Below are 12,487 nucleotides of genomic sequence, written 5' to 3'. Positions count from 1 at the left end.
ACTTCTCTTTGATTGCTATTGGAAAGAAGGCCCTGACCTGCATACATTTATTGTAATGAAGACTTAACATATGCTGCACATTCTTCTCTATGCCAAGTGATAACAGTATAGGGCTTATAATAGTTAAAGCCTTGTCGAATACTCCATGCAGTTACATTTCTTAGACCTCCATTAGCTGCCCTAGTGGATGGAATTGCTCTTAGAAAAGGTCCATAGTATCTGGAAGATTGGACTATTGTGTATGTGTATTTGATGATTGAGGACAGCGCCTTTCTGCATCAAGAAATGTCTTCCAGAGCTTAGCTTGGAAGCTGTCTTGAGAGACTGTTCCTAGATCCCATCATGCTTTCCTTCAAGGCTGTTGCTAGGTTTTTATGGTGGGATTGATGTGGAGAGATAAAAACTTTCAAATTACAGGACAAATAGAATGTATTTTCAGAAGGTGTATTTTCAAATGCAAGGATGAGCAATGCATTGAAATGTTATATATGGTTCTCCAGATGTTGTTGGACTGCAGCTCCCATGATTCCTCACCATTGGCTATGTTTGCTTGTACTGACAGGAGCCACAGTCTATCTGGAAAGTCACATGGTCTTTGCTCAAAATAGAAATAGATACACAAGGGGAGTGCAGTTTTCTGCATTTTAAAACTTAGAAAATGCTTTAGTATTCCTAAAGAAATCCTTAGATGGACAAGTGACTGTGGAAAGTCCTAGGATTATCAGAACCCACCATAAAATCCTATTGAGAAGCCTTTTCTGGGGTTGTATTTCTCACTCTCTTGTCCCTTTTCAGACCTTATAAAGTATAGTGATTTGCTTTGTGATTTGTATGTACATTCATTTCCTGAAGGATGATGTGAGTTATTCTGGGCATTTTTATAAACTGTATACAAAATAATGTGCATTTCAAAAGAAAATACCTTAAATCTCAAATAAATTATGTTTGTCTTTTTCCCTTCCAAGAGGTGCTTTTGTTCAGCACCTTCGATTCTGATATGCCAAATAAGAGAAGAGACAAGCCCCTTGAGATTTAGACTGTGGCTCAGGGATGAATGGGAAACATGCTCAGAAAAGCCTCACAAATACCCACATTGAAATGTTGCACCTTATTGGCCTGTGGGGGTTTTGTTGTGGGGTTTTTTGCACTTAATGTGGTAGTGCAGAGGTTTTGTGTGTGCGCGTGTGTGTGTTTGCATTATGTAATTTTGGAACTCTTCTTTTTCTGGAAGCAATACGTATTTGTGCAAATGTTGCCTCTCGCATTTAAAAAAAGGGAATAAATTCCAAACAATCTCCAGGCTCCTGAGTTTTTCTTTTCTACTCCCTCCTTTCTTTGTCTCCTATGTTTCCAGCCTGAAGAGGTGTGGGATTCCAGGAGATAGACTACTGCAGATGCCTCATTAGAATTAAATTAAACATTGACTAGTACCAAAATAAATACACTTTAAAGTAGAATTTGGCAGGACAAGATTGTACTTAGTATAATTTAATGCTCACATTTCTGGTTTGTGGTTCTGTAGCATGCAGAGTTCCAAGGTAGCAGGATTCCATAAAATAGCACATCCATAGCCACTTGTTCTCAGTTTTCCTTCTAGCAAACAGCAAAGATGAGTCTCATGATTTCAGTTCAGTATATGAATTCACTCTTGTCTCATGTTCATATGCCTCCCCTCATTTAAATTTAATTTTATGGCTTAGCCAAGACTTGGCACAGTAAGAGAATCTCATGGTCCTTCGGCACTGTTTTTCCATCCAGATATGCAAACTAACAAAGTAAAAATATCTATGTCTCTTCTGTGAAATGACTGAGTATTTACATTAACAGCAATAAAAGACATGTGAGAAGCCTTGAGTGTTTCAACCTGTAGGAAGCTCTCAGACCTAAAGCGAGCTTTGCTGTCATAGAGCCATGCCCATGATACTTGCAAGGATGGTCGTGACAAGAGACAGCCATAAGATAAATAAATTGCTACAAAAGCCCAGTAATTTTGTCAATACTACAGGTCTCAATAGGGTTATTTTTATGCAATTATGGTGTTGTGAGTCCAGCCAGCCTTCCACATTCACTGTAGGGTGCAAGCCCCCTGCAAAAGTGGAAAACAACTAATTTAAAAAGTTCAATGCTATTTACTTGAATAAATAATATTCTAGGTTCTCCAGTGCAACCCTTATGAACAACTTCTCCTGGAAGGTGACCATAGAATCATGCTGGAGAACCTATGAATGCCTAAAAAAGTGTTCTCTTTAGGTATCTCTAGGCTGGTGGTTCTCAACCTGGGGTCCCCAGATGTTTTTGGCTTTCAACTCCTAAAAATCTTAACAGCTGTTAAACTGGCTGGGATTTCTGGGAGTTGTAGGAGTTGTTCAGGTTGAGAACCACTGCTCTAGGCCCTCCAGCACAACTTTATGGCAGGAATTGACCACATAATCCTGCTGGAGGACGTAGAGATTCCTAAACACAACATATTAATCAAATCTGCTAATAGTTAAATCTACAAAAGTTAAACCCACAGATCTGTTGGTTCAACTGTATGATGAAATATAAATACCCATAGAATTATTTGGAAGAAAAGCAGCATGGGTTAAACTAGATTATTCTTGTCAATTACTGCAAAGATGTGGCTTTGCAGTAATTGAATTTTTTTCAACCTTACACAAGAAGAAACCTAGGACTTGGGGGCTACTGTGAACCCATTATTTCATAGTTCAGTGCAAAACCCTACAATTACATATAAATGCTTGTTGAACAGGTTTTAGCAGAAGCTGAAGTCTAAGGATGTGGTTGCAAAGTCTACTGAGACTTTATGTATACATTTTGCTTACCCATGTACACACATATGAACACATGCACAGGTATATATATGCACACCAAAACCATTATTCCTTCTTAACTTTATAGGAAAGGGGCTCAAAATTCCCATATCCATTGCATAAATTTCTTCAGCACTGAAACAGAAAACATCTAATTTGAACACAGAAATGTGACTTTTTACACCTTGCAAAAAAAATTCTGCATGCTAGCAATCTAATTCTGTGACTGCTACATAGACTAATTCAATGTATCTTATGGATACTTTCCTACAATAAGCTATGTTGCCTCCCAGTTCAACCTTGTTGGAAGGTGAGAGTGTGAGAAGAAATTCTCATTTAGTTCATTTTTGGGCAGCTCATTTCAAAATACAATATTAAGCTTGTATTCATGATGATGATAACAACAACAACAACAACAACTTTATTTTTATACCCCGCCTCCATCTCCCCGTGGGGCGGCTAACATGGGGCCAAGCCCAAATTTCCACAATAAACAGATTTTTAAAAATACATTCCAAAATAAAATATCATATACATTTAACATTACACGGGTCAAACCAACAGTTTACAACAATATAATAATAAGTAAAACCGCCGAATAAGAACAAGATAATAAAAAGGCAGGGCAGTGGTGCAAAGTGCATGATTAAAATCTAATGGGGTAGATAAAGGTAATATAAAAAGGAGAATTCAAGACAAAAAAACTAGGAGAGTAATTACCAAATGCGGGCAAAAGAACAATATATTAGGCCCAATAGTGTCAATGCTGAAGAAATAATTCTTGTGCTCAGTTGTTAAAAGCACACTGGAAGAACCAAGTTTTTAGATCTTTCTTAAAGGTTGCCAGCGTGGGTGCCTACCTGATCTCCCTGGGGAAGGAGTTCCAGAGCCGAGAGGCCACCACGGAGAAGGCCTTCTCCCTCGTCCCCACAAGCTGTGCTTGCAATGGGGATAAATCATGCTAAATCAGTTATAAGAAATGCAGTAGTTTTTGAATGCTTATATTGCCAAATTTGTAAGATATTCCTGCCAATGACAATGCATTAGGCAGGATTTAAAATATAAACCTTCTATTAAAATAAATGGAATACAACTTTGATAGAATGTATTCTTTTCATTCTGAACTTTAAAAAAAACAAAACGTGTTGAAGTCTCCTATAGAGATTCCTATGCAAAGCAGTGGTTCTGTGGATGTTTTGGACTTCAATTCCAGGAATTGCTGAACCTTGGACATGTTAGCTTGGAATTTCAAATCCAAAACATCTAAAGATAGCTTGACCAAGAATCAAGAATTATGGGAACTAATGTCCAAAATACGTGGAGCACCAAGCTTTGGGAACCACTGTTCTAAAGAGACAAATTTTTAAATCGGAGACGGAAACTATAGCTTTTTGGTTGCTTTTGGGTTATAGTTCCCATAAGAATTTATGATTGGTGGTACTAAATAGAGCTGGTAGGAGTTGTAATCCAAAAACCTTTGATAGGTCACAGTTGCCTGGCTCTACTTTTAAATCCCAGTGTTTAGATTACAATTTGATAGCAGGGAAAGATCTGCAGCTAATCCCACTCTTGAGGTTGAACTTTCATTTGTCCCAGGGTGACCCAAGACCTTAACTATTAAGTCCACCTACGTGACCAGTGTAACATTTGAAATATGTTATTCACATAGAACTACTGTTCTACTCTGTACTGAGGTTTGTGAATTGAATATAGAATGTGTTTTGTGAAGAAGGAAGGATATTCCTTCATTTTATTTAAAAAACACTTATTCCATACAGTTTCAGCAACCTTCAGAGTGGCTTACATAAAATATCCAATGTCCGTGAAGCATCATATGAAAACAGCATATTCCCCTCTCCATGTTCCAAAAAGTCTCTATATACAAAAGAGTTTCTGGGGAGTTTTTCAGCCTTTAGAGCCCATGTTTCTGTTTTTTGAGGGGAAGTATTTTTTCAAGCCTGATCTGGGGGGGGGGGGGGGGGATGCAGTTAAACTATTAAACAGAGAAAACATTAATCAGAAAATAGCACCAACAAGGAGCATAACAGTACAGCAGTCACAGATCCCCTCTATTCCATCTTGAAAATAAGCAAAATTCCCTTCCTGCATTTATACTCCACATTTCTTTAATGTCACTGTCTTGTGTTGCTATTAGCAGTGCCTTATTAATTTATGTGCCCTTGCAATCCTGCTATTCAACATAAAAGTGCTGCAAATAATTCAACTTACTGAATTGCTTGTTGTTGCTATTTTACTGCCAAGGAATAAAAGTCCTTGTAGGATTTGTTTTGCTTCAGGTGTGGCTCTGGTTCATGCATGACAATGTCTTGGGAAGAGAATCGCTTTCTGTAAACAGGTGGTCTGGTATTTCCTAAACTGATATCCAGAGCGATTTATGTATGTATGGCTTTTTCAAAATGTAAACTCCATATTTCTTTTTAAAGATGGAGGTTCAAGGAAGGAAGGAAATAAAAATCATATGAATACATGTTAAAGATATTATTGTTCAAATCTATATATATCTATATATCTGGAGCAAACTTGTAACACAGACCCAACATGGCCGACTTTGAATAATAGTGGGGTTGGGGGGGGGTTAACCGTCAAATTTGGAAATTGTAGTTCACCTGCAATCAAAGAACACTGAACACTAACAACGATGGATCTGGACTAAACTTGTCACACATACCCAGTGTGACCAACTTTGAATACAGGTGGGGTTTTGAGGGAACTGACTTTCACCCGCATCCAGAGAGCACTGTGAACCCAGCCGACGATGGATCTGGACCAAAATTGGCACATAGACCCAATGTGGTAAACTTTGAATACAGGTGGGGTTTGGGGCTGATTTGCCCATGAATTTGGAAGTTGTAGTTACCCACAATCAAAGAACACTGTGATCCCATACAACAATTGACCTTGGATTCTGAGAGTTGTAGTTTTCACCCGCATCCAGAGAGCACCATGAACCAAACAGACAATGGATCCGGATAACACTTTGGACACAGACCCAACATGGCCAACTTTGAATACTGGTGTGGTTGTAATAATGACAGATGATGGTAAAAATTAGAGTTTACCCACACTCTTATGCATTTTCTAATGGGTCCATTCTTAAAATTCAAAGCCCAACAATTATTACTTTTTATGTTTATCATTGCAAAAGAACTAACCCAGGCATCGCTGGGTACCTAAACCTGTACTCTATAAAATATCTCACTGCCAAAACAACTAGGTCAAAAAGAAGGGAGCTCAGTGAGCAGTTATTAGGCAACCAGCCACCTGTATTCTCTGGCCTTCCTCTCGTCCTCTGGGAGTAGTAGGCCTTATGCGCCAGTCGCTGTGAAGAGGCAGGGAAGAACAGGATGGGCTGAATGAGAAGAGGCCCCAACACACCTCAGTTTCTAAAACAACAATCACCTATGCATAGGAAATTGCCCATACAATTTTCTGTATATATGGAAGCATTGGTTTTGTACTGGATTCATGCAAAAATCCTCTCTGCACTCTGAAGTAAATACGGCATGGAAGTTGTATTACCTGACTGATCTCAGTGTTAAGATTTTGAATATCTCTAGCAATGTCTTGCCCTCACTATTCAGTTGTACAAGTGTGAGTCTGGTCTTTTGTGCTTGACTTTTGGGCACACTCTTGTCCTTCCAAAGAGCTTGCCTTTCTACTGACAATGGTCTTGAGAGCCAAACAGAATGGATTGCATTCTGGAATAAAATTGCTTGTCTCCTAGAAGACAGATGACTTCAAATACATATGCTCACAGAGAGAAGTAAAACAGCAACATAAGTACATATAGCACACATAGTACATATAGCAGTTATACTGAAAATCTCAATACTTCATGACAGTGTTGTTAGTGTACACTCACATTCGTCGTACTTGCCAGCTCATGATCTATTTCCTTAGTTGGGCTGTTTTTCAGATCACAAGAAAATGAAAGCGGCGTTTCAAATAAAATTAGGTTGACCTTTATGGAATTCATAATATTTTCTGGATGCCACTGCCAGCCATACTTAAAATTGTGCACACATTACTTTACTCCAGTGTTCTCAAAAGTACAGTGTGTTTTTGACATTTCTTGAGTTTAAAAAAATATACTTGCTCTCATTATTCTGTTGAATCAGAAGGAAGGGAAGCTTTCATAACACTTCTGATGTAAATGCAGCCATTAATAGTCATTTTGGCAGTCACAGAGACTTAAGGAGTAACATTTGATACCTTTTCAACCCACATTTGAAAGAAACAGAATTGACTGGAGATATGTTAGTATAATGTAGAAAATATGCATAAACAGATGTTGGCCTCTCTTTTTTTGGAACAGCTGCAACTCTCCAAACCCATTACCCACTGCATTGTTCTTTCAACTATGGTGCTTGAGATATACAGTAGAGTCTCACTCATCCAAGCTAAACGGGTCAGCAGAAGCTTGGATAAGCGAATATCTTGGATAATAAGAAGGGATTAAGGAAAAGCCTATTAAACATCCAATTAGGTTATGATTTTACAAATTAAGCACCAAAACATCATGTTATACAACAAATTTGACAGAAAAAGTAGTTCAAAATGCAGTAATGTTATGTTGTAATTACTGTATTTACGAATATAGCACCAAAATATCACGATTTATTGAAAACATTGACTATAAAAATGGCTTGGATTATCCAGAAGCTTGGATAAGCGAGGCTTGGATAAGTGAGACTCTACTGTATTTAACACAAAACTCTTTATCCCTTCCCGTAGAGTAATATCTTATTCTTTCTTCATTTAATGCTGATTTAATAGCTCAATAACTTGATCTCATAGGAATGTTGCTTCAGTTTCTCAAGAGTGTTTAAATTGGTGCCATTCGTGCCAGCTAAGGAATACTGATTTCTAGATTAATTTTCAGAATCCAATTATTATGGCAAAAAGACTGAATATGGAGACCATGGGTCCCCCATTGGAACCTTGCCTCTGCCAACTAGGAATCCTTAGACATCACTGCCTAGGAAAAGCGGTATAGCTGTGTAAATAGCCTCTATGTCTGTCTGTCTGTGTGTTGTTTGTCTAATGGCATTGAATGTTTGCCATATATATGTACATTGTGATCCGCCCTGAGTCCCCTTCGGGGTGAGAAGGGCAGAATATAAATACTGTAAATAAATAAATAAATAAATAGCCAACAGCTGCTTCCAAAGAGGAAGCAGCCCAACTGTTCACATTGCCTCAATATGCGGATGAGCTCTGCAGCGACCCACAACTTTTTTTTAACATGGGACAAGGCTGCATTAAGGTGAATGGCCTCCTTGTGTCATGTGGATCTATTGAATCTATTTGACCCTATTCCGTCTTGTTTGACCAGTGTAGAAATGTTAGGTTCTTAAATTTAAAGAATTATTTTAAAAGTAATAAGTAGAAAAAGGATGTCACATAATATATCTCAAACACACTTCACATTCCACCTATTTCAGGTCATATCATTTCAAATTTCAGTTATAGCAGGAAAAAAATAACTGCTGTAGTCATCTCATTGGAACGTACAACTGCTTTTTAGCCACCCTACTGTTATTTATAGTAAACCCAAAAGGCACAGAAGTTCTCAAAAACACCTATGATTGTCAGCTGGTATGAATGCCCACTTTGTTTGTCTTTCCCCTCCACTTCCCCCATCAACTACAGTTCTTCACTGAACACGATTCATGGAGAGCATAACATTCCATATCAATATGCATTAATTTTTGAATATTTCAGCTGAGATTAATATCAAAATTGTTTCCCTACCTCTTGGCCTTGTAACCTCTCCTGGAAACTTCTTATACAATTCCAAGGGGACACGTTTGTTTGTTTGTTTGTTTGTTTGTTTGTTTAATTAAAATGTTTATATCTCATAAAGTTTCTGGGCAGCTTAAAACAATATATGTATATAGATTTGGCTGAAACAATTCGTTCCCAATGACTTTAATTTTTAAAAAAACCAGTTTTAGCAAAAGGCGGGATACTATCATATATTTTCAGCTATATATGTCAGATACCGATCCTTAAATCTTCTGTAAGCAAAGGTGAGCTGTCCTCACCTCAACTCTGCCAGTACATCTTATTTTTTCTGTTATATACATGTCAAAATAATCTTAATTTTTATTATTACTTAAAAGATGAAATCTATTTGTGTGTAATCTTCTATTCGTCCTTGTAATGACAACAGATCTTATCTAAATGACTTAATTTTAAATTAATTTGTCAAAATGCAGTTTGTACATTATCAAATAAAATATTTAAAACACACATGAATTAAAACTTCAAGCCATGGTTGATTGTTCGCCTTTCCAAACACATCTCCTGGCTCTATATACTCATAGTGGAACTTTGTTTTTACAGGTTTTTCACAGACATGGTTGCTGTATTTTTTTAGGATTAATGTTCCCAATCCAAACAAGAAACATAACATTAGTATGTGAAAGCAATATTACACCACATGATAGAACTTTTATGCAGATTCAAATCCAATGGGAAGATGAGGGGGAGGCAGGACCTAGCAGTCTTCGTATTACTTACAAGCTGTAGACAGACAAAAAAGGGTTTTACTCAGTGGGTTTCTAGAGTGAACCACTTTTGTAATAACCTGAGTTATCCTACATGGCCTTGAATTTAGGAAGTCTTTAGTAATGTTGAGGGTAAGGATATACTTTTCAGAACTGAAGATCAATGAGCTCAGAATTTTGGATTTAAGCTTATTAGCACCATAGTTTTGTGCTTGTTCACTTGGAAGTAATCCATCTAGATTTTGATTAGATTTCCATATTGATCAGATTTCCTCCCATGTAAATATATTTAACATGGAGAGAGTCAATCTAGTGACCATCCCTGCTAGGCCATGAAAATCCACTGGGTGACCCTGGGCAAATCATACACTTTCAGCTTCAGAAAGCTCCATGGAGCTCCACTTCAAATCAGAAATCAGAAACAACATGAAGGCACACGAGCAGAGCCAGGGTGATAAAATAGTAGACAAATCTTGGGCAAGCTTCAGAGGAGGGCAATAGTGAATCGAAAGAAAACCCTATGATAGACTTGCTGTAAATTGGAGTTTACTTGAAGACACATAACGACAATGACCACGAAGGTCCAGAAATATTGCACTCTCATACATGTCATGTTGGAAGGCATTGTTATGGTTAAACATATGATGGGACTAGAGTTTTATTTGTTGGAAATGCTGAACGCTCATCTAGTAACATACTTTGGAAGAATGTTCAATATTTAATAACTACCACAAGAATTATAGATGTTCAAAAGTTGAAAGAACCAGTTATTCCAATGAAAGAATTGTGGTTGAAGATATTTGAACTAACAGAAATGGACACATTTACTAAAAGCTCTGACTAAATTTTAAAAAAAGGTTGGGACTTATTCATTACCTTTTCACAACACTGTTGGGGCATTTTGCAGCTTTGGGAGCTATGAATAAGTAGAGTTTAGTTTTAAGTGTGATTACATTATCATTTAAAGGGAGTAGACCAATGATAGAGAGTGCTAAGTTTATAGCTTTCTATTTGTTTAGTCGTAGCAGGTAATATGTTGCTGTATAGTTGTGAAAATTATATGGATTTGTTTTATTTTGTTTTTTCTTGACTAAATGTTTGTTTGTTTGTTTTTTAAAAAAAGGAATCATTTGGATTGGAATAGAAGTGTAAAATACCCTGGAAAGAAATTATTTTTCTCTCTATTTAGATCATTATCATGAACTGGTTGCATTTCATTCATTTGGTTGTGTTCATACTAGACAGTTCTTTCCTTTGTGGATGAACCAAGTATTCTAATTTAATAACATTAGAATTCTATATAGCAGAACATTAAATATATATACACACATTCTGTCTCTTAATTGGATGACAACTTTAGACTTATTTGCTTGCACTTTATGTGCATTTAAGATAAACATTTACTAGAAATGATTATTTTCCACAGTTCCCTCTTCTGACTTGTTTTTGAAATCCTGCTTTTGAAAGCAATTTTATGCACTCAGGCCACATAAGTTGTGCTCTCTTGTCATTAGGTTGTATATGCCACCTTGATATAGGTAATATAAAGGTATTTTCACGTCACTAATGCTTCAGAAGTTGTTCTCAATCAACACTCAATGCTTTTTTGTGGGTTGCCTCTTCATTCCTTTTCAGCACCCAATGTAAACGGCCTAGAGGAACCCAGTCTTGCCAAGAGACTGCGAGGCACACCGGAACGGATTGAATTGGAGAATTACCGCCTCTCAGTACAACGTGAAGAGGACTTAGAAGAGGTCCCTGAAGAGACATTGGCAGAGCACAACCTAAGCAGCGTGCTAGACAAAGGAACAGAAGAAGATGTCCCTAGCAGGTTATTTTATCTCTGTAATTTTTTGTGTTGCTTAAATAGACCTTGCAGGTTATTTCCTACATCCTGCACCAAAATCTTGACCATGTGTGCACAGACCTGAAGCAAGCATCCATACAAATCCTTTGAAAGGTCGCTGTCAGCATGGGCCATTTTAGGAGCCAAGAATAAGTTATGGCCCACTACAGGGATGCTCTCAACTTGTAGTGCAAATCTACACTACTCCCATACCACTAGCCACTCACTTATACGAGCAAAAAAAAAAAAAAAGAAGTAACAGCATCAATCTGCACCTGGTGCGCCTTGTCTCTTTGGTAAGGGGTACATCATTCCCATTCAGTTCTTGCTACTCATGTATTTAAATCTTTAAAAGTGTAGATGCTCCTGAAAATTGAGTCCGCATCTATTTATATAGCCACATTTCAAATTCAGATTCCTTAGGCAGTTGAATGAACTGAAGAAGCTAGTGCCAGCAACTGATTTAGATACAGTATTGTGACATCTGCAGAATCAGATATTTGCAACATCAGAATCCAGTATTTTAGGCTCAATGTAAAATAATATTTGGTGATTATCCATTCCCCTTCCTCCCCCTAGCCTTGTAACACATAAAAGTCTGAATCAGTCTGCTTCTAAACAGAAATATACATGGAGAAAGTCTGATTGAACTGGATCCTTCTGCTTATTTCCCAGCTTGAAATAACCTTGGCAAATCTGCCTCTTTGGTCCATGGAGGAAAGATGTGAAGTTCTCTGTATTGCTCCTTCTTTTCCCATGGCAGGTGCAAAAGGAATGGGAGAAAGTGATTTCTTTTGAGTTTAAGAATTCTAACAAGGCAACAGATTAAACAGCTTCACTTCACCTTTCCTCTGATCAGACATGGTTAGCATCAGTTTCAGACAAAAATCTGCAGAGGAAGGAATAAAAGAACTTTGCTTAATAATTAATGTTGTAATCTGAGCATGAATTCTATACTCTGACAGGGAGTTACATGCTATTTTTAAGTGACAAAAAACACAAAACTATTTTTCCCCTTCTTCCAACAGAGAAAAGCCAACATTCCTTTTTCAGGGCTGTAATGCTGTGTAACTAAAATAAAAAGCTGTTTCCAACTAAGTCTTAACACAAATGTTTGGAAAAATGCATTCTTGGATGTTGAGATAATCACAATTATCTTTTTCTTGTCTAGATAAAATTCCCAAATGGATTATGTGTTCGTAAAGTATGTCCATAATTTCATTTTAACAGACCTATTTTTTAAAATGTCATGAAGAGACTATTCCCACACTTCTATGTGAAGACAGATGGCCAAG

At 37.2% G+C, this 12,487-nt stretch overlaps 1 protein-coding gene across 5 annotated transcripts in view; it reads left to right on the top strand.

Annotated features, from left to right (window-relative positions):
• mical3 (microtubule associated monooxygenase, calponin and LIM domain containing 3) overlaps positions 1-12,487 on the top strand; it is a 236,803-nt gene that overhangs the window by 171,477 nt on the left and 52,839 nt on the right. For all 5 annotated transcript variants that reach the window (XM_062983115.1, XM_062983117.1, XM_062983116.1 and 2 more), the window contains one exon: positions 10,982-11,177. In XM_062983115.1, the coding sequence (XP_062839185.1) occupies positions 10,982-11,177 (196 nt within the window). The remainder of the gene's footprint in view (positions 1-10,981; positions 11,178-12,487) is intronic.

Source organism: Anolis carolinensis, chromosome 5, assembly GCF_035594765.1.
Source record: "Anolis carolinensis isolate JA03-04 chromosome 5, rAnoCar3.1.pri, whole genome shotgun sequence".
Classification (NCBI taxonomy): Eukaryota; Metazoa; Chordata; class Lepidosauria; order Squamata; family Dactyloidae; genus Anolis; species Anolis carolinensis.
The sequence above is the reverse complement of the archived record's forward strand: the minus strand, read 5'-3'. Positions and strand labels throughout refer to the sequence as shown.